This window comes from Chinchilla lanigera, unplaced genomic scaffold (assembly GCF_000276665.1).
Source record: "Chinchilla lanigera isolate Chin_1 unplaced genomic scaffold, ChiLan1.0 scaffold00052, whole genome shotgun sequence".
NCBI classification, from domain to species: domain Eukaryota; kingdom Metazoa; phylum Chordata; class Mammalia; order Rodentia; family Chinchillidae; genus Chinchilla; species Chinchilla lanigera.
In genome coordinates this window covers 4,236,407-4,258,631 of record NW_004955453.1, presented here as the reverse complement: position 1 = coordinate 4,258,631, position 22,225 = coordinate 4,236,407, and the positions used below count along the sequence as shown (strand labels likewise).

The 22,225-nt window shown below is 53.0% G+C and overlaps 1 protein-coding gene across 14 annotated transcripts in view; it reads left to right on the top strand.

Annotated features, from left to right (window-relative positions):
- The window catches only part of Armc9 (armadillo repeat containing 9), a 92,009-nt gene that overhangs the window by 35,917 nt on the left and 33,867 nt on the right, over positions 1-22,225 (top strand). For all 14 annotated transcript variants that reach the window (XR_001236179.1, XM_013519884.1, XM_005395397.2 and 11 more), the window contains exons 16-19: positions 642-718; positions 2,734-2,808; positions 9,274-9,364; positions 12,426-12,481. Coding sequence is in view for 13 of the 14 variants with exons in the window: in XM_013519884.1 (XP_013375338.1) it covers positions 642-718; positions 2,734-2,808; positions 9,274-9,364; positions 12,426-12,481 (299 nt within the window). In the remaining variant the exon portion in view is untranslated. The remainder of the gene's footprint in view (positions 1-641; positions 719-2,733; positions 2,809-9,273; positions 9,365-12,425; positions 12,482-22,225) is intronic.

Genomic DNA, 22,225 nt, shown 5'->3' with positions numbered 1-22,225 from the left:
GCAAGAACTGTGTCCCCAGCATTCTCCAGGGCTAGGCTGGTGGCAGTAGCAGTGACACTGTGCCACACTTCCTGCCGGTGATCGCTGCCCCGCCCTCCTGGGTCCTGGAGTTCTCACACGGGCGTCACAGGCCCCCTCCCTGTCTGGGCAGAGGCAGCCGCCTTAGCATTCCTGGGGACAGAGGGGCTTTGTTACTAGAGGTGCCAGGCTGCAGGGCGGGAGACGGGAGCACTGGGGGCCCTGGGCGGAAGCGCTGTGCCTCTGACTGTTTTTCCTCTGAGCTGCCTGCCAGTGTGTTGACTGAGTAAACGACAGTTAGCTCATTCTTCTGGGAGCCTAGGCCTGAAGCCCCAGGGTTCAAACCGCTTACTAGGCTGTGATCGGCTTGTCTCCATTACCTCCGGAACCTGCGGGATGGGGATGGTGTTTGGGATTGTGAGAGCGGTGTGACGTTTGTGTCCTTGGACAGGACCACGCTCTGTAGTAGGTGACACCCTGCAGGAACAGCGCCCCCAGGCAGCCTCTGAGGGCACAGCAGGATTCCCTGTCTTAGGCCACGGTCACGGAGATGCCACAATTTGTGGTCAGCCCGACCTGTCTGTAAACTGCTTGTGCACTGACGCCACCCTTTGTCCCCACAGGGAAGAACGTGTGTGCCCGGGTGGCGGGCCTGGTACTCAAAGTGCTTTCGGATCTCCTCGGCCACGAGAACCACGAGGTACGGGGTGCTGGCAGCACGGGCAGCGCCTTGGGGCAGCGGCAGGGACACGGAGCTTGCGGGCTCTCGGGCGGGCGGTCAGGGGCTGGCCCGGGTTCCCTGTCCCCTGCGAGCGAGGTCGGGGCCTTGGTCATCTCTGAGCCTTCGGAACTTGGGAGTGGGGAGTGCTTGGGCAGCTCCCGCTGGGCCTCGCTCTTCTGTCGCCCTCCCGGCTTCGCTGCACCCAGCACTGACGCCCCACCCCCAGTGCGTCCAGTCTCCCTGTGACGCCTGGGGCCTGAACGGTCCAGCACAGCAGGCCTGGGGCGCACGCCCGTAATCCCCGCTCTGGGGAAGATGAGGCAGGAGGGTGGCAAGTTGGAGCCCAGCCTGGGCTAGCCCAGCAACCTAGTGAAGCCCTGGCCCTCACTGCCCCCTCAAAAGGAAACGAAAATGGCTGGGGACACAGCTCAGTACAAAGGCCCTGGACTGAACCCCCAGGTCACAGGGTACTGCCAGGCACCTCAGGATTGGCTGAACTTGCTTTTGCTTTTGCACCCATACCTGGTGCTATTTTCTAATTTTCTGACGTATGGGCCCGAAGCCCTTTCAGTATAAAGCAGAGGTGCAGGTAAGCCAGTGGGCAGAGTCTAATAGGCAGAGCCTGGGCTCCTTACAGACGCCGTAGTGGGACCTATTCTGACAGATGGGCCACTGCAGCGTCACCTTGGGGCTGCTGGGTTCCCCGGGGAGCAGTGGGGTCCCCACACATCCGCTCTCATCCCGAGCACACAGCTGTGCCCCACCACCTCGTTCACAGCTGATTTCCTGCTGCCCAGCAGCGGCTTGCCCTGGCTTCCGCGGTGAGTGGACGGTAGGTGGCGGTCACAGTGCGTGGCACAGCCAGGCTCGACCACCCCAAAGCCCAAGTATACTCTTATTTGCATCTATGCTCATTAAAATCTTCTTGTATGGAAAAAGATGCCACCATCAAAGTCCATAGAGCCAGGTATGGTCATGCACGCCTGTAACCCCAGCATTCAGGAGGCTGAGGCAGGAGGACTGCTTTGAGTTTGAAGCCAGCCTGGACTACATAATGAGTTCCAGCCCAGCCTGAACTACCTAGTGAGACCCTGTCACATAGAAAAATAATAAATCAAAATCAAACAACTGATTTTACTCTGAGAAAAAATGTGCATGTGTGACAAAAATGTGATATGCTTAATAAATAGAAAGCCCCTATAAATTGATGAGTAAAAGTCAAACCACAGCAAAAGGACACGGTATGAAGAGACTGCTTCTGTGCCGTGTGGGTGGGGGGAATGTGGAAAGGTGCTTGCTTGCACTCTCGGTCCAGGGGATGGAAATGGAGTGCGTACAGGACGCCCTCTTAGGGTTTCAAACACTGGCAGTGACAGTAAAGCCCAGCGCTGGCCAGGGGAGGAGGGCACAGGGCCTGGGTCCCTCACGGTGCCTGGTACAGTGTACAGCGCACGGAAAGGGGCTGCGTCAGCACGCCCAGCCACGCACCGCCCTGTGCTCCCACGTGCTGGGGTCCTGGGCCCCAGGTGGGTGGGGACCTAGCGCCCACGTGAGAAGCCAAGGATCCGCGCAGGCGCCGGCACTGTGCTGCGAGCCCCTTGAATAGTGAGGAAATGGGGCCCAGGATGTGCTGGCCGGACTAAAAGTGACCATCAGAGGCGGTGGGCTTGGGAGTGGAGGCGGCCGCAGCGCCAGGCGCCATCTGCACAGGAGAGCAGGCGGTGTGGGAGGGGCCGCTCCTGTCAGATGAGATCAGGAAGGCCGAGCCCCGAAAGCCGAGGAGTGGGGTTCCGAGGCAGAGATGGTTTGGCTTGGGACTTAGTGGTAGCTGTCTCTGGAATGCCAGGTGGCGGCCTGGGCCACTTAAAAGCGTTGCTCCCTGAGTGCGGCTGGGCTGTGATGCCCGCTCTCCTCCTGGCTAGTGCTGGTGCTGGCTGATTGAGTTTGCAGTATTTGAAAACTTGCCGATGACTGGTTTTTCCCTCCCCTGATAGATACAGCCATATGTGAATGGAGCTCTGTACAGCATCCTTTCCATCCCGTCCATCCGGGAAGAGGCCAGAGCGATGGTAAGGAAACGAACTGATAACCCCAACTTCTCAGGAGGCTGAGGCAGGAGAGCTGCAAGTTCAAGGCTAGCCTGGAGAACTAAGTAAGACTCTGTCTGAAAACAGAAGGGGCTGGGGATGGAGCTCAGTGCAAAGGCCCTGCCTTCAATCCCCAGTGTCATAACGAAAGAGGAAGGGAAGAAAGGAAGGAAGGGAGAGAGACAGGAAAATGTGCTGAGCCACGCGGGGACTCCCGTCAGCCCATCGTGCCATGGCTTAGAGCCACGGGAGCTGGGGCTGCTGGGACTGGACTCTGCGGACCGGGCTCCTCGTGTAGCTCACGGACTCTTTGACACTGCACCATCCGTGTTCACTACTTTCTGGGAGAGGGCCTGTAGCTTTTATCAGAATCCCGAGGGAATCCCTGAATTCTAAATGATTAAGAACCCCGGTGTTAGAACATTTTTAGCAGGTTTAGTTTTTGTGGAGTTGTAGACATGCTGCTAACAGCCAAACAGCTCAGACAAGCTGCAGAGATTGTAAACCTCCTGGTATGTGGGTTGCTTAATACAGTGTGAGCTCACTGATTCATGCATTTATGCTAGTGCTTGTGTTTGAAGCAGAGCGTGTGTGTCAGGTGCTTCGTGTCTTAGTTGAGAGAACAGATGTCTCTTGATCTATCAGCAAAGCCGCTAAGGCTTGGTCCTTTCTCCTTACACCGTGTGAAGCCGGGGTAACGGTGTACACACTGGTATTCAGGTACACGCATTTAAGGCAGAAGGATGAAATGCATTTCCACACTCAAAACCGCGGGCTAAATTCAGCTTGAGACCAAACAAGACATTCTTCCCATTCTGTTTGCCTGCTTAGAAAAATTACTGCATCTTCTCCTTGTTCATGCAGAATTACGTCATCACTCATACCAGAGAGAGAGGTTCGTTTAAAAACCGTTCTGTGCAACCGTGCCGACTGAACTTCATTTAAACCCAAATCTGCTTTTTTCTGTACAGGACAGGGAAAAAGAAACTCAGTTCAGCTCTGCACGTGGCATGCAGGCTGAGGGGGAACGAAAGGAGGGCGGAGGTGACGTGGTGCTCCGGAGAGGGCCCGGGTGCGGCTCAGCGGCAGAGCACTTGCCTAGTGCTTGTGAGGCCCTGGGCTCCGTGCTCAGTCGCACACAGATGCACACGCACACACGCGCACACACACACACTCACAGTGAAAGGCAGCAGGAAGGAGACATACTGGCCCAGGGCCGGGGAAGCCAGCGGGCAGGGACCACGTAAGGAGAGATGGAGGTCGAGAGTGGGGTGGGGATGGCCCAGGCCACCACCCGGGCCAGAAGGAGGCAGAGGGCGCAGCCTCATTGCCCACAGTGCCCAAGGTCGGGCATCTGTGCCGCAGGAGGGCCAGAAGGAGGCCCGAGAAGGGAGGCTAAATGATAGTTATGAAACTTGGTGACAAACATACACGTAGCACAGAAATTTTTTACTTAATATATTTGGTTATTTTTTAGAATTGAATTCATTCAACCACAGTCTTTTGTTGTTGTTGTTTTTTGTTTTTTCAGGATAGGGTCTTGCTGTGTAGCCAGGCTGGCCTCGCCGGAACTGCAGGCGTTGCCACCACGCCCGGCAGCAGTTTTTTACTTTGAAAAGAAAACTGGGATCACACAGACAAAAGCCCAAGGGCAGGCTTCCGCCTGTGTCGTACAGTTAGCTCACTGGATCTGGGCCAAGGGCCGCACGGCCCTGCAGAGCCCCAGGCACGCCCATCCTGGACGCGGGCATCCCTGTGGCTGCGGGCGCAGACAGGAGCCCGGTGCGTGGCGGTGCCCGGGCTGCTGCTCCACAGCAGTGAACACAGAAGGAGCCGCAGTGCCCAGGGAGAGAGGACCTGCTCATGCAATTACAGTTCTTTTGCTCAAAATATGAATAGCTATTGAAGGTGATGAGGTAGTATGGAAATTTTTATTATCAAATGAGGGATAAAAGCAGAATGTATCAGCCGGGTGTGGTGGCACATGCCTGTAATCCCAGCACTCAAGAGGCTGAGGCAGGAGGATCACTGAGTTTGAGGCCAGCCTGGGCTACACAGTGAGTTCAAGGCCAGCCTGAAATGCATAGTGAGACCCTGTCTCAAAAACACACAACAAAAGCAGAATGTCATAAGAATGTAAGAACTCTGAGCTTGTAACTGGGCAAAACATTTGTGTGTTTATGGAAAGTGACAGAACATTCATTCAAAGTTAATTCCAAATGCTTTTATACTCTGTGTGTGTGTGTGTGTGTGTTTTAGCCTTTTGGTTTTTTGGTTTCTCTGATCTTGCTATATATTCCAGGCTGACCTTGGACTCACGCTGTAGCCCAGGCTGGCCTCTAATTCATAAAAATCCTTCTGCCTTGGCCTCCTGAATGCTGGGATGACAGGTGTGCACCACCACACCCAGCTATCCTGGTTTTACCAAAAAAAGTGGGGGAGGAAAAGGGAAGTGAGACCCCTGAGGCCATGGGGCTGGGGAAGAGAGGCAGCTGCATGGCACTGCCCTGAGCCAACCAGCTCCCGCAGCCAGCCTGCCTGGGCACCTTCCTGGCATCGGGACCACGACCCCGGCGTGCACATGGCCGGAGCAGACCATGTGCTCTGCCAGAGAGGGGGTGTTCCACCCGCCCGCGATGGTGACATGGCCCACAGCTACCACCTGCCAAGTCAGGGTCTCTGTCTCACTCTCCCCATGCTGTGCCCCTAACCAAAAGAGGGTCCCCCACCTGCCCGTATCCTCGGCTGCCCACTCTGAATCACGGGCTGCCCCAGGTGCGTCTCCGCCAGCGTTTGGGCTGGGTGCCCACTCCCCACTGTGCTGGAGGCTGCTGCTGGGCTCTGGCTGCTGCCGGGAACCGAGCACAGGGTGAAGATGAGGATTAAAAGCAGTTCTGTGGCAGGGCTGGGGCTGCTTGCTGGGGTTCACGGTCCCGCTCGGGACAGGCCTGGCCAAATCCAAGTGGGAATTTTTCTAAGAGGATTAATTGGGCGCAGCATTTTGAGAAACCAGTTTCAGTAATAATAATCCTCAAAAGGTAGTCCCATTTTTGCCTGGTAATTCTGCTCCTGGAGCCCCACACACAGCAGACCAAAGCTCTCTGCATCATGTGCTTGTTACAGCGGTCCTGGGTACAGCGGAAAACGGGGCACAGCCTGAGTGCCCGGCTTTAGGGGATGAGGAAGTTGGAGAAGAGGAAAGGAGAGGTAGTTAAGAGCCCGAGGCTGCATTCGAATCTTATTCTTCTAGGCCTGGTTCTCTGACTCAGGGCTCCTGGTTTAACCTCTCGCCCGGCCCATTTTCCACGCGTGCAGTGGGGATTAGCGCAGCACCAGAGTGTGCGTCTGACATGCACCAGCACTCATGCACGTTCTCAGCTGCTGCTATTGTCACTGCAGTCACAGTAGCTGAGACTGTTTTGTAAATTGTTTTCCTGACACATAAATTACAGCATAGCACTATGTTGTGAGCGTGATCTCCTCGATGTAGAACAGTCCTCATACAGGAAGGAGATTCCTCAGAATGTTCAGTTACCTGTAGATAGGGGCCTGTGAGAGATTCTTGTTCTTTTCTTGTATGTAGCTTATACATTTCCTGCAGAAAGCCTGTATACTTTCCTAATGGAGGGAAATGTTTGCATCTACCTGGTATCTGCATTTCTAAGGGGAACTTGTTCCTGGAAAGCCTGCAGTGACAGGAGTGCCAACTGCTCTGCTGGCTCACAGCAGAGTGTGGGAGGGATGAGCTACTGCGTGTGGATGGGTGTGGGGTAGAGACTGGAGGACTGTGTGTCCCCCACACCCCGTGTCGGGAACTGTGACAGGTGCTTTAGCCCCTCGGTCCCCTCAGGGGACTCTCAAGGAGGGGCCATGCTTGTGCCCATTCTGTTGCTGGTGACATTGAGATGTAGAGGGGACCTGGCACCCCTGCCAGCACGACTGCCTGGCCCATGTGGCCAGGACTCCCTGCCTGTGCTTCTGTCTTTCTTTCCTCTTTTCTTTTCCCTTGTTTCCCCTTTCCTTTCCTTCTCTTTTCCGTCCTTCTTTCCTTCCTTTCTTCCTTCTTTCCTTCCTTCTCTCTGGGGATGGAACCCAAGGCCTCACAATGCTAGGCAAGGGCTCTGCCACTGAGCCACATCCCCTACCTGGATGCAGTGAGAATTCTGGATCGATAGATTTCTCTGTAACCACTGTAACACACACACGGTCTTCTGAGTGCTTACAGGCCGAGCGTCCCCACATGCAAGAATCTGAAATGCTCAGAATCCAAAACCTTGTGAGCACACCCACTCGAAGCTGCAAGTGAAAATTCTGCATCATGAAACTTTGCTTCACGCACAAAATTACGACCAGTGTTACATAAGGTTACCTTGAGGCTGTGTGTGAGGTGTGTGTGAATCCCGCACGAGTGACTCCTGGTTAGGGCTTGGGTCCCCTCCCCACGGTATCTCATTACGCATGTGCTAATGTTCCCAAACCCGAAGTCGGAAGCCCTGGGTCCCGAGCACTTCAGACAGAGGATGCTCCAGGCCAGAGCTGCGACAGGGCGAGAGCTCGTTGCTCTGCACCTGCGCACACTGCATACCCATTTCCTGCACGTGGCTGGTCCCCAGCCCCCGTTATTGTCCTTCACGCCTACCCAGGCAATTTTATTTGGCCAGAATTATCTGAAGTGACAAGCTACTACTTCCAGATAAAATGCTGTAATTTTTATGGCTTCTTTTTTCTACCATTTAGATTAAACATTACCTAATATATGTGGTTTTAAAAAATAAGCAGAATTTCTCACCGGAGTGTTTTCTGTTAAGAAAGTGTCTCCGAGTAATCCTCATTACAGAGGAGTTCATTGTGTGTTTTCCAAGCAACTGTGGAGCTAGAGCTATATGAAAGAGTAAATGAGAATAAAAAGATCTTTAAAGATATGAGTGGATAATCACTCGCAAATAATGCACGGGAAGCAAAGATAAGACAGGGAGCTTGAATGAGCTCTTTGTCCTCTCCTTTCCTGTGGCGACAGCGTCCTGGACACTGCTGTCCCTCTGCTGGCCGGGGGTCACTGGGGTCTTGGGCACACTGAAGCTGGTCCCACCGCCGGCCCTGGGTGACGCCCACCTTCCCCCAGCCCTAGCCTTGGGGGACACGGAGGGTCAGGGGCAGTGGGTGTATGAGACAGAGACATCAAAGCCAGCTGTGCTGGCAGCGGAGGGCCAAGGCGGATCCCGGCTGGGACTGTCTCTCTAGTGCAGCACGGGAGCTGGGCTCGAGGGGGCTTGTGATCCTTCCTTCCACCAGCCTCCTCCACCGCGGTCTCTGTGTGCCCTTCCAGCTCTGCCGCTGTGAAAGGTCTCTGACTCTAGGCCCGTCACCCACCCTGCGCTCTTCTCCCCCTGCTGTCACTGAGGTGGCACTTCCTTTATCCCCGTGGCACCAGCTGGGCTACAAACCCCTACCGGACCCGGCAGCACCAGCCCAGCAGCTCCCTTCTGTCGACTGTCGCACTTGATGCTGCTTTGAGATATAAGCTATGAGCAGTGGGCTGCACAGGCCTTGGATCTTCACAGACGTACGGTCTCCATAACCAGCACCCGGTCATACCGTGCCTTCTCAGAATCCCACGTCCACCCCAGGGGTCGCCCTTATCTTTCACATGAGGGAACAGGCTGGGAACACAGAGGCTCAAGTAACCAGGAATTCCCTCCTTGGGGTTTGGGCGTGGTTCCATCAGGGTTTGGGAGTCCCCGGATGGACCTGTCTGTCAGCACCTCCTGCCTCAGCCTCCTCTGTTTTGGGCTCATCATAGACTTGCGGGCCCCTCTAAGTGTCAAGAAAGCTTCTTTAGCTCCAGCCATTTCTGCCCATTCCAGCCCCCTGGGAGAGGAGTGAGGGCCTGTGTTATGTCTTACCTCCTCATTTCCCCAACCCTCTCGGCCAGTGTGGGAAATTCTGCTGTCCACACACCGGGACAGCGTGACCACAGACTGCAGTGACCCTGCAGTCACTGTGATGGAAAAAGAATGAGGATCGTGTGAAGGGAGCCTCTGTTTGTTCCTCCGCTTCCCTAAACAGATCGGTCGACTTTTCAAAACCCGTACCTGGCCTTAAAAAAACCAAAAAGCAGTGTCCGAACTCAGGGAATACACAGGAAAGAAATCACCCTCCCAAACAACGTATCGGCAAAACTAAGGGAAAGTTGGCAGCAAGATTTTACAGTAATTTCCTTTTTTGCTAATTGTTGCAGAATTTACACGGAAGGGTAGTCAACGGGAAAGAGAATAACGTCACTATGGATTATAAAAAGAAAAAGGACGTTTAGTTGTAAATGGGATTCTTACTGTACATGTCCCTTCCCACAGTGGTAGTAATAATTTGGGGTTAGATGGGATGGTGCCCTGACAGGTGACTCCCACCCAAGTGCCCCGGAATTCACGGTCTCTCTGCCCCTCGCAGGGCATGGAAGACATCCTGCGCTGCTTCATCAAAGAAGGGAACGCCGAAATGATCCGCCAGATAGAATTCATCATCAGGCAGCTGAACTCGGGTGAGCGCAGCGGCCTCTGCGGTCGCCATGTGCACACCTCACGTGCGCTGGGGACACCCGGGCTTCCTCGCAGGGGCTGTGACTCCTCAGGGAGTGGGGGCCACGCCAGCTCAAAAACTGAGGTTCAGCCAGGTCCTCAAGGCCAGACTACCCAAAGATCAACGAGCTCTTTGTTGTACTGTGGTCACACAGCCCATAAAAGAGTTAAAAGCCATTTCAGAAGCACTTCCCTAACCCGTAACTTCTCTTTACGGGCCCTTCCCCGGTCCCTCCTAAATCCTGCACTCCACCTGCCGATGGCATCCCAGGGCCCGGGGTCAGATACTGTGGCAGATGCCAATCTTTCTAGCACCACCTGGGAGAGCGTCCCAGTCCTTGTCCCTCACGCATTCACTCCAGAAGCGGGTGTGCTTGTCAGCTGTCCTTTCTGTCCAGCATCCTCCGTCACTGTGACAACACGTCACACTCCTGAGCAGGGGCTCAGGCCAGGGCGGCCTTGGTGGCGAGGTGCTCGGGGGCGCTGGCACAGAGGCCTCGGGTTTTGCCAGCATCTGGGGCCGAGGCTGTCGCCTGTATCCTTGTACCCACACCACAGCTGGCATCTGGGAGGCCAGAAGCTCCCAGCTGGCCTGTCTTCCGCTCCCACGGCCACCTGGGCAGGCATCATGGACCTCACAGCTGTGCCCACACTTGGTAGATCAGGGCGCTTGGGGGGCGCTCTGAGGCTCCCACATAGCTCCACCGGCCGCCAAGCTGGAGCATTGCTGCAGAGCGTGGAGAGGAGGAGACGGGGGGGCCCTGGCTCGGGGGGCGCAGCCGGGGCAAAGGGCCAGGGCTGTGCACCCGCTGCTGCTTTCAGCCCCGTTTCCATTTGACTCCCCTGTGATGATCACAGAGCAAGAATGATTCGGCCCAAGCTCAGGTGAGCAAAGAAGACAGAACTAGGCCCTAGCGCTGCGCCCACATCTGGCATATAAACAAATGCAGTGGAACAAGACCCGGCCTCCGTCCTGGCAGAGGCTGCCCCTTGTCTGCTTGCTGTGTCTGGTCCTCCTCCAGGCCGGCCTGTCCGCCACAGGCCACATCTGGCTTGGGGTCTCCCTGCATGCTGCCGTCTGCACCTCCAGACTGAGACCCTGTCTCGGGTGTTTCCGTCCCGGGCTCCCTCCCGCTGCAGCCCAGAGCAGGGTGCAGGCCCCATTTGCTCTCTGGCCCGAGAGACATCGTTCTCTCACACAAACGCGGTCCCTGGCCAGCGTGCCAGAGGGTGACGAGGGAGGAGACAGCTGCCGCCTTTGTAAGGGATCCGCTTTGGCAAGAAGTCGCGGGCAGAGCCGCAGCTGCACAGCCCTGGGTGTTCTGGAAGGCTTGGAAGCGCCTGCCCGCTCACTGAGTTCCTGTTTACATAAGGGGCTGAGAATATTTCCTAAGTCATTCCTTTTTTTTTTTTCCTTTTGGTTTTTTGAGACAAGGTCTTATTGTGCAGTTCAGGCTGTCCTTGAACTCACCATATAGTCCAGGCTGGCCTCAAACTCACAGCAATCCTCCTGCCTCAGCCTTCTCAGTGCTCAGATTACAGACGTGCACCACCACCCCTGGCTAAAGTCCCTAAACTACTCTTAACCCATGGGACGGAGGCCGGAGCCCCAGAGATGATTGCCCAGGAAGCTGCTCCTTTGAAACAAGATTTAGAAGTCACTGCACAGTTGACAGACGGCCAGGCACACACACACACACACACACACACACACACACACACACCATGGGACGCGTGCCACCAGTGTCCAGTTGAGGTGGACCTGGGAGAGGGGTCCCAGGGACCTTTTGTCCCTTTGTGTCCTTGCCGGGAACCAAGGGCCTCGTGCCTAAGGCCCACGAGATGGCATGGCCCTCTCTTTGTTGGGAGGATGGGGCTCTCACCCCGCGGAACTTGCAGCGTGGAACGGATTTTCCTGCATCTGGGCCGGTGCCGTTCTCAGCATTGATTTCCTGGCACCGCTTTCTGCTTTCAAGTACAAATTAGAAGTAAAATTTAGGAACCCGGCTCCATAGGTGGGGAGGGACAGCCCTGCTGAGGCCGGAGGGGCCAGGGCCTGGGCAGGGACAGGCAGAGTGTGCAGCCCAAAACAACGGTTGGGGCCCCTCCAGGGGGGTTGTGCCCTGGAGGGGCCCCAACCGTAGCGCCAGCGCGGGGTGCGGGGAACCAGCAGAGACCGGCTGCTCCAGGGAGAAGCTGGGCCCAGCACCAGACCTCACCAGCCATCGAGGTTGGCACCTCAGGGGGTGCGCCGCTCGGGGACAGCACGGAGCACAGTTGTCCCAGGGAGGAGAAGCTGGGGCCTGCAGGGCCCTGCATTGTCCTGGGAACCCGGCGTGAGCACCATCATCCTGAAAGGCGCCACCTAGAGGCGAAATGGAGTCGCTGTTGTGTGCGGGCAGGACGTGGACCGGAAACCTCAAAACCCCGGCGAGCGCAGAGTGACAGCGGCCTCGGGTCTGTGCGGTCTGCAATCCCAGCACCCCAGGGGGCTGTGGCAGGAGGGTTGTAAGTTTGAGACCAACCTGGGTCACGCATGAGACCGTGTCTCAAAATAAAAAATGGAAAAGCTGCCCTGAGGATCAGGTGAAGTCACACCCGTGCAATGCCCGGCTGTAAACGTTTTCTTTCCCTCCCCAGTTCCCACCTTACATGTTGGCTCTTCGTTTTTCCCACACTTGGCTAAAGGTGTCTTGATAAAAATGGAAAGATTTGATAAAAATTGCCAAAGAAGACATCAAACAATTGTTGCAGGGGTCATGATTAGAAATAGTTAAGAGGCCAGGCACACGAGTGTAATCCCAGCACTTCAGAGGCTGAGGCAAGAGAATTTCCAGGTTTAAGACCCCCTGGAATACATAGGGAGACCTTGTCGCAAAAAAAATAAATGAATAAAATTTTAAAAGGTTAAGAAGGGCATGGCCAGGAGTGGCGGCGGCCGTTCTCCTCTCAGTGTCACTGTGGTGCCTTGGCATCCCTGCAGGGCCCTGGGTTCTCAGTTACTTACTGGTCTTTCCTTTGCAGAAGAGCTGCTGGACAGCGTTCTTGAGTCTGACGATGAGGAGGAGGAAGACGACGAGGTAAGCCAGTGGCTCTGACGCTACACAGAAAACGCGTCCCCCGCGATTCTGAGTCCCTCGCTGCCGTGAGCGCTTGGTCAGAGCAGAGGTCCTACTCCTCTGTGGCCTCCTCAGTTCTGTGGGCGGCTCGGGCACAGCGGGGCAGTGGCTTTGTGCTGGCACTTGGGGTCTCGGTGGCGGCGTCCAGTGTCCAGCACCTGTCATGGTCGAGCGAGCCGGCCCGACTTCTGGGAGGTGGGCGCTGGGCTCCAGGAGGGAAGCGGTGAAGGCTCCTGTCCTCCCGGGCCTCGCGGGTCTCCGGGAGTCACCGTGTTCAGTTCTGACATGTGGAAGCACATGCCCGGGCCAGAAGGGACAGCGGAAGGACACAGGGTGGCAGGGCTGGTGACCGAGTCTGCTGATCGACTGCACCCTCAGACAGCAGCGGTGCCGCATCGCCCTCCTGCAGGATTTTTGGACACGGAAAGATGAGTGTTGTGTGTCGTTGCCAAGACCTGCTCAGCCAGTGGGGTCCTGAGAGCGGGCAACGAGGGATTAAGAAAAAACTAGACACATGGTAAAAGCTGGGACCGGGTGGGACCTGACCTCCGATGGAGAGGCCGTGACAGCCCAGTGTGACCTACGTCTTTATTTATCCACAGTAAAAAGGGGAGAAGTGGGAGATGGGGCCAAAAGTGCACGCTCTCGTGTTCTGCTGAGAACACTGAAAGGAGCATTCTCAGAGCTCTCTGTGCTGTAGTTTACAGGGAGGAACGCCAAGGCCGGACATGGGCTGGACCGGCCTTGCTCCAGTCTGACAACTTGCTCACGTGGTTCGCCTCTGGCTCTCCGTGTTCTCGGGTTGGCCTTGCTCCAGCCCCGAATGTGTGGGTGATCTCTGGCTCAGCCACAGCTCAGCCGCTCCTCACATGTTGCCAGTTCCATGCTGTGAAGGGGCACAGCCTGTCTCCCCCACCTGGCCCCCTGGCACATGCCAACGCCGGACACACAGGTCGTACTGAGATGCTCTGGGCCCCGGAGTCCCAGCTTTCCATGATTTATTTATTTAAGGTAGAATCTCACTATGTAGCCCAGGCTGGCCTCTAACTTGAGGTCCCCCTGCCTCAGCCTCTGAGTCCTGGGAGTACAGGCACGCATCACCACACTGGGCTCTTTGTGTTCTTTTGATATGGGTTTCCTTAGCTGTGACAAAGCCACCTCCCTGGTGCTCAGAGCAAAAAGGCTCGGAGGTGAATGTGTAGTGTCTCTGAGGTGGTGTGAAGGGTAGCGGCTTGGGCTGTGGTGGACGTGGGTGACAGGAGTTGCACCGTTTTCCCCTAAGGGTAGTAGAAAGGGCAGACACACTACCCCGCCCCATCCTCATTGGAACACACGTCCTGCCCTCCGTTTTGATTTTTTTTTTTTTTTTTTTTTTGGTTTTTTTTTTTTTTCCGGTACTGGGAACCAAACTCACGACCTTGCGCTTGCCAGGCAGGCACTTTGCCGCTGAGCTAAATCCCCAGCCTCTTGCCCTCCGATTTGGGGAGCAGTTAGTCCTGAAGTGACTGTCAGAAGATCCTTCTGTTTGGGGAGCAGTCACTCCAAACATGGATGAGGGAAGACATATTTTTCTTTGAACTATCATCTGTCAGTTTAACAAGTGGGTGAAAATGCCAGGCATGATGGCATACGCCTGTGATGCTAGCACTCTAGGAAGCTGAGGCAGGAGGATTGAAAGATCAAACCCAGCCTGGCAAGTTAGCAACTTAGCAAGACCCCGTCTCAAAGTAAAACGAAAATGTACAAGGGGTCAGGATGTAGCTCAGCGCGGCCAGTTTTTCTGCCAGAAGCGTCGGTCGGGGAGGACCTGCCTTCTTCAGCAGGTGCCCAATGCTGTTTCCTCCCTGGGCCACAGGTGGCGCCAGCAGACGCCCTGGCAAGCTCTCGGGGAGCTGGGTGGGACAAATTCGGTGGCACTTGGCCTTTGCCCTCCGGCTCAAGGCCACCCAGCCTGGTGGTAAAATCTGCCTCCGCACAAGGTCAGCAGACTTTTTCTGTGGTGGAGCCGGGAAGGCTCCGGGCCTGACCTGACATTTGTTCTCAGCTTCAGCCCTTCATTCTGCTCCCATAACACAGGGAACTGTTGAGGAACCTGTGTTCCCATGGCACTATTTGTGGACACTAAAACTTAGAATGTCATACAATTTATGTGTCATTAAACCTTTCTTCAGATATTTAAAAATATGAAAATCACTTGGGAGGCTGAGGCAGGAGGATTACTGCAAGTTCAAGGCCAGTCAGCGCTGCATAGCAAGACCCTGTCTCACAAAAACAGATAAATGAGCAAACACCATGAAAACCGTGGTCAGCCCAAGGCCATATTAAAACCGACCTGCAGGCAGTGGCCAGGCACCCTCAGGAGGGCACGCGGCACTGGGCCAAAGCCATTCTGAGTTACGGTTTGAGTGAATGATTTCATTATTTGGCTCGTAACTTTTTCCCATTGTGGCCAAAAGTTTCTGTATGCCTCACTTTTCCCCTCTGCCGCATCACCCTTTGGGATTTTCATTTCGCTTTGGGTTTTGCTTTATTTTTGCTGCTAATTCTTTTGTTTCTCCATTGCAAGGGAAACTCACTTGGCCCGAGAGCTAAATCCACTAGAAATTCACTAGCCCGCTGAGCTAAATCCCCAGCCCCACACAGCTTTTTCTTTTAAGAGGTTGGTATTTGAAAACATGGGTCATGAAAACTAGGATTTTCGGAAGACTCCAGAAGAGGGAGGGACAGGCGCCTAGGTGAAGGGAAATTTCTCAGAAGCATCTGTCCCCCGGCCCTGAGACCGCTCTGAAGGAGGCAGCAGAACTATTGTCAGGGGCTTCGAGCCAGCCTCATCTGGCTTAGCAGTGCAAAATGTTTTTAACTTAATATTTAGATCCAAAACAGATCATGAAATCACTGCTGTGAGTCGGCTGGTGGTGAGATGATGACCCGGCCCTGCGGGGTGGCCAGAGCCAGGGTAAATACTCCTGCCGTCCTCAGGCTTCCCACAGGACCACCATAATCCCGCCTTCTCTTTTTCTCTTAATTTCTAAAAGTATCATGACTCATCTAATGTGCTGAAAGGGTTATGCCTGCACACACACCCACTTCTCTATAAAAGTCATAGTGCTGGAAACCTATGTCCTGGTGTGTCGCCCTCATAACCTGAAGGCATGAAGGAAATCATAAAACTACCGGAACAGTAGTGAAAAACCCAGCATATACACACGCGGCCGAGAGCCGCTGTGGCACAGGCTGAGCGCACAGAGGGGCGTGGCCAGCTCCACCCCGCGTGTTGACACTGGTGGCCTCGGGAGGACACGGAAGCCGGGGTGACAGGCGGGAAAGACCCAGGGTACAGATTCCTCAGGCCAGGGAAGCGGGAGCTGGACGCTGATGTGGCCCAAAGGTCAGCTACTGTGCGTTTCTGTGCATTCACCAGGCAAAGGCCACGCTGGATTAAAGTGCAAAAGTGACTCTAAGAAGGACCGCAGCACACCAGCGGGCATGGGGCTACGGGGGCACTGGGTTTGGTTAAAGATGAGAGAGCGCTTACTCTCTCTTGGGTGTGATGTCACACATCTATAATCTCAGCACTCGGGAGGCTGAGGCAGGAAGATTGCCGGGACTTTGAGGCCAGCCTGGGCTACATAGCAAGTATGTCTCAAAAAGCAAACAAACAAAGATAGGAGAGACCTCAGCATATCAGATGCGGCTGAGAAGGCTGATGTGCAGGGCCAAAGCTGGGACCGTTGAGATAGGGAGAGGGGGACCCAGGAGGACAGGGGTTTTCATTCCTTTCTGAGTTGCTTCTTATGGTCTCTTGGCTCAGGCAGCCTTAGGGAAGTGAAATCATCATCAGGTAAGCCTGGAAATACACACGCGTGCGGGGTGCGTGGCCACAGCTGCCCTTTAAGGGCTGCCAGCCAGCTCCCCAGCACCCCAGCTCCCCAGAGCAAGTGCGTTCTAGGTCCTTTCACTGACAACTGCAGTGCGTCACCAAGGATGGCAGCAAGTGACGGGCACAGCAGCCTGGGGCCAGTGTCCTCGCCCCGGGAGCACAGGTTTCCTTGTCCCATGGTAAGGCGAGGCCCCACGTGTCTGGCTCCCAAGTGGCTGTAAGTGGCGAGGAAAGGCCTTCCTGTTCTCTTCCAGAAGACTGGTTTTAGGACAAATATTTCCCCCTTCTTAATAAAACAGGTTTCAGTGCCAGGTGAGGTCAGCCATGGCTGTGGACTTGCCCGGTCCACATAGGTGACAATCATTGATCCCCAGTTTCCTTCTGTACGGACTTTGCTAAGCCAAGAGTCGTTGGTTATTTATTGAGCAAATATTTAAGGGCTTTGGAATAACAGTGTCCTAGGAAATAACAAGGAAGGGATGTGAAGACCAAATCTGCACACATATTTGTGGTTTACAGGATCTCCAGGAGTGTCTGATCTTGAGCAGAGCGGGAGTGACAGAGTGACCATCCTGGGGACCAGCATCGCCTTCTGCCTGCGCTGCTCACGGCAGCCTGTCGGGGGCGCTGTGACGATTCCCTCTCACAGACCAGAATGCGGAGAGCGGCAGTCACTCGTTAGATTTACAAAGCTAGGGAAGAGGTGGGGAAGCGAGTCCCACCCGGTGCCCTGCCTCAGCAAAGCAGGCCCTTAGCCATGGCCCTGGGGACTTCCCCTCAGACACACCAGGGGTGAAGCAAAATATAGCAAATGGTTAATTTTCTAAAATTATAGTAAAAGCCACATTGCCATGAACCCCGCCTCAGAATGCTCCCCTTCTCTTCGGACACTCATCCCATCACCCTCCCCACCTTCTGCAGCAGCTTGGGAGTCCTCTTTCACCAGCGTCTTCAGTTGTGCTCTCTCAGCTGCCTCGATGCCCCGAGTTGATTCAAAATGTTGACCTTTCATGGTCATTTCTACTTAGGGGAAGAGCCATAGGCCACGCAGTACCAGAGCCGGTGAACTAGGTGGGTAAGGACACACTGTCACGTTTTTACAAGCCGCCTTTCTGTTGGGTGGCATTGGCAGCAGCATTCACCGCATTTTTGATCAAACCTCATAAAGACCCTCAGGAAAGAGGATTCCAGAACTGCTTCCACACGTACAAGAACATGGGATAAGCATGTTCGAAGCGAGGAGGAGGATTTTGACAGAGGTTCATAGTCATGTGTCTTTGACTGCAATAAATATTTTAAAAATTTAAGCACTCACGGTATATTTTGATCACCTCTGATACACAGCCACGAGATGTCTAGCAAATAATAAAAACAAATACACAATGACAGGTGCGGGAAGCAGATAGAGACAGGAAGTGCCGCAGAAGTTCCAAGCACACACGGGACCCTGGAAGAGGGCTCGGTGATGGGTGTGAGGGCGGCCGGAGGGCGGGACAGGGGTCTCCTGGGGACGCCAGAGCCCCCAGACTCAGGCTGACCACTTCCTGGGTGCATGTGCTCTCCCGCCTTTCTTACAAGGTGCGCACGGAGTGCTCGTGTGTATAGACACGTCTGTCTGTGTTCTGGTCAATATTTGTTTTGCAGAGTGAGAGAGTGCATAGATATAAACGCACGCGCCCTTGCACGCACACAACGCTGCCTTTTCCCCTCCTCGATATTCTTTGAAAACCCCTCTGAGTCACCCAGTAGAGCAAGCTGATCTTCCTAATGCTGAGATATAGAGCTGTCTGTGTTTTCCCTTCTTCCAGCAGTGCTGCAGTGAGCATCTGTATAAAGATGTCCTTATTTACTGGAGCTATTCCTTATATGGGCCTTTGCTGCTAGGTTGAAGTGTGTGGCTTTCTAATAAGCCTTCTGGATTGCTTTTTAAAAGATCTCTTCATAATTGAGATTTCATGAACAGAATATGAAGAGGACTTTTCTCCTGTCTATCAGCAATAGGTACAAGTATTCTTTTTTGTTCTTTTAGGGTTTTTTGAAACAGGTCCTCACTATGTAGTTTGGGCTAGCCTTGAACTTACTATGTAGCCCTGGCTGGCCTCAAACTCACAGCAATTCTCCTGCCTCAGCCTCCCAAATGCTGAGGCCACAGGCATATGCCACCATACCTGTCTTATTTTTATACTTTTTGCTGCAGATCTTTGTAAATAGTTTTAAAGACTTATTAGGTTTTCTTTTAGAGCATCTGGGCTTCCTTCCTGATTAAAGTTCTCCCAACCTTCAATCTTATATGTTGCCTCCTAGGTTTTCTTCTAAAGTTTTTATTGTTTCCTTTTTAATTTTAAGTATTGTATATTTTATATATAGGAAGAAAATATATAGGATTTATATAAGACTTGAAGTAACGTTTCAGATTTTTGGTTTCAGGATCTTTGTACACTCTTAACCCACTTATGTCAAAGATGGCAAATTTTTTAATTTTTGCATGAAATTTATAGATGTTATCTAGAAAAATTTAAGGAACAAGAATTTGAAGATAAAACGTGTTATTATTCCTCTGTTCTGGGTGTTGCAAAGCTGGAACACTAGGCGTGCAAGGGTACCATGTCCCTGCTGGCTGGAAGCTCCGGTGGCACAGAACGTGAGTTAGGAAGTGTTCCCTCCTCTTGTAGTTTTTGGAAGATTTTGTGAAGGATTGTTGATTCCGCTTTAATGCTTTGTAGAATTCACCAATGAAGCCATCTAGACCTGGACTTTTCTCTGGGGGAGGTCTTTGACTACCAGTGTGATCTGTGTATTTCTTATAGGTCTAGCTGTTTAGTTTTTAAAATTTCTTGTTCCTGGCATGGTGACACAGGCTTGTAATCTCAGCACATGGGAGCCTGAGGCAGGAGGATCACCGTGAGTCCAAGGCGAGCCTGGGCTAACCCTATCTCAAAACAAATCAAAACAAAACACAATGAAACAAAAATTGCTTTTGAGATAGTCTCTGTCATTTGTGTCTTGTTAGATTTTCTTCCATTTCACTGTCTAATATTTGTAAGTTCAGTAGTGATGTCCCATTTTCATTCCTGATTTTAATAATTTGAGGCTTCTCTTTCTCAGTCTGTCAAACTCAAGGTTTGTTGATTTTGCTCTCCTTTTTGTAGCCGGTATAGCTTAATTTGGATGGAAAGAGAAGCAGGCACCACTGCTGTGGGGCTCTGGGTAAGAGCCTGCGGACCCCAGCGAAGGGCGCTGCGCTAGGCCCCCAGTCCGCCTTTGGGTTCGTTGCAGCCCAGCAAGCACTTGGCTTCTCTCCGGAGCTTTTCCCTTCTCTGCAGCCTCGCTGTCTGCGCCGTGTCCCACACTGGTCCACGCTGCCGATCCGTGGCGCCCGTCTCCTCTGATCCCCATCCATTTCTGCCACCGGTCCCGTTTCTGGGCTCAGAGCCTCTAGTTTTGTTTATTTGTTTTGCAGTACCAGGGATAGAGCCCAGCGCCTTCACCCTGAGTCACATCCCCGGCTCTTTTCTTTCTTATTTTGAGACAGGCTGTCACTAAATCGGCCAGGGTAGGCTTAAATTTAGCATTACCCTGCCTCTGCTTCCCACCATGTTAGGATTACAGGCATGCACCACCATGGCCAGCGATTAAAGTGATCTGCTCTGCCCACACTACTCTGGATAAAAATCCCATGTAGATTTACAGGACATTCTGAGCCCACACGACCCAATCTGCCATAGGAGATTTTCAGGACCACCTGAGCGAGGCTTTGTTTGGGCCGGCCCGGGGCTGCAGCACCAGGCATCACACTAGCCATCAGAGACTGGTACCCAGGAGTACACAGGACACAGCGGAGGGCCGAGTGGGCTGAGGTTGGTCCAAATCCAAGGATGCCGATTGGTCGAAATTGTTCCAAATTCAAGCCTTCAGCTTGGTACAAAATAAAGCCCTCTGCGGTCAGGGTAGACATCTCTGGATCCCAGCCCCTGGACTGCAGGCTGTGGTCACCAGGCAAAGCAGGCCTGCTCAGGTTTTGTTTTCATTTTTTTTGTCGTTTGGAGACAGGGTTTTCACTATGCAGTTCAGGCTGACCTGGAACTCGCAGCTATCCTCTTGCCTCAGCTTCCCCAGTGCTGGGATCACAGGCGTGCAGTACCACCCCGGCCCTCAGGCCCTCTCTGGCTGTCAGTGGGGAGAAAAGAGAAGGCATAATTGATCTCATTTTCACAAAACCAATTTTTAAGTTTAGTAATTTTTCTCTGCTGCTTATTTTTTTCTTCTTTAGTTTTGTTTCGGGATGCTGAAGGTTGAACCAGGCCTTTGCACTGAGCTACACCCCTAGCCCTTTTTTTGTTTGTTTTACATTTTTGTTATTTTGAGACAGAGTCTTACCCCATCTCTGCCTCAGCCTCCCAAAGTTCTAGCATTACAGGTATGTGCCACCATACCGGCTTACTGCTTTTGAATTTATTTATTTATCTCTAATCTTTCTTACTTCCTTCTGCTAGTTTCAGATTTGCTATGTTCCTCTTTTTCTGATTCCTTACGGTGTAAAGTCAGGTTGTTAATTTGAGACCTTTTCCCATTTATGTGGACATTGGTAGCTGTCTGTTTCTCTCTGACAACCGCTTTTATCACAGCCCGACATCTTGGTAGCCCGTGTGTTCATTCTCACTGGTTGCCAAGTATTTTCTAATTCTCTTCGTGATTTTTTTCTTGGACCTGGGGTTATTTCAGACGGTTTTTCACAAAGCCTCTGGGAAGAGGGGTGCCAGTTACCAAGCAAGTTCTCAAGATAAAAATAAAGGTGGACCCTGTGCACCCTCCCCAGTGGCACTAAGAAATCGCCAGAAAGGTCAGGCAGACAGCTCCGGGGGGCCGCACTGCCAAGGAGCTCAAAACCTGTTGACTTTCACGGACGCAAGCTGGGGGGGTGGGGGGTGGGGACAGGAAGAGGACAGGTTTAAATGCCATGTCGTTATGGACAAGTGGCCACTGAATAAACACTCCAAAAGCTGGGTGTGGGGAATAAACACTTCTCCAGGCCGGCGTAGTGGCGCAAGCCTATCATCTCAGCTGTCTGGGATGCTGAGGCAGGAGGATTACAAATTCAAGCCCAGTCTGAGGAATTTAGACCCTGCCTCAAAACAAATTTTAAAAGGGGCAAGGATGTAGCTCAGTACGAAGGCCCTAGGTTCAACCCTTAGTACCACATAAAAACAAAACAAAACCCCTCAGATTGCTGCAAGCCTTAGTTAACTTCCAGAGAAGCTTGAAAGTGAAGCAAGTTGATCTTTGACAGTGTTTGCTAGGGTTCTCACGGCTCTTCGCCAGAGAGTTGCAGAAGTTCTTACTTCAGAGCTCCTGCTGGCAGCCTTCCACTCTCACAGTGTCAGCAGCACTTTTACCCAGGCTTGACATTTGGAAAATACCAATTTACCGAATTTTATACTTTTCCCAGGTGTTGACACACCTCATTACACAACATGCAAAGAGATTGCATTTGTTAATGTCACCACCAGTCTCATCAGGAAAGTCCTTAGCGATTGGGAAGCTATCAGACTAACAGTGGAAGTTAGGAGATTTTCAAAATTCCAGACTTTAGTATTGCCAACAAATACTATCAATTGCTTCCTTGACATGATAGGCTCACTCACTACTTTTTAAAAAACCGTGTGTCACGTGCCCAGGTCTGAATAAATACCCAGAGTGTGTCATTCTTTTTTTTTTTTTAGACAAGTTCTCCTTATGTAGTTCAGGCTGGCCTCAAACTCAGGGTGATCCTCCTGCCTCAGCCTCCCAGTGCTGGGATTTCTTTTTTTTGCTTTTTTTTTTTTTTT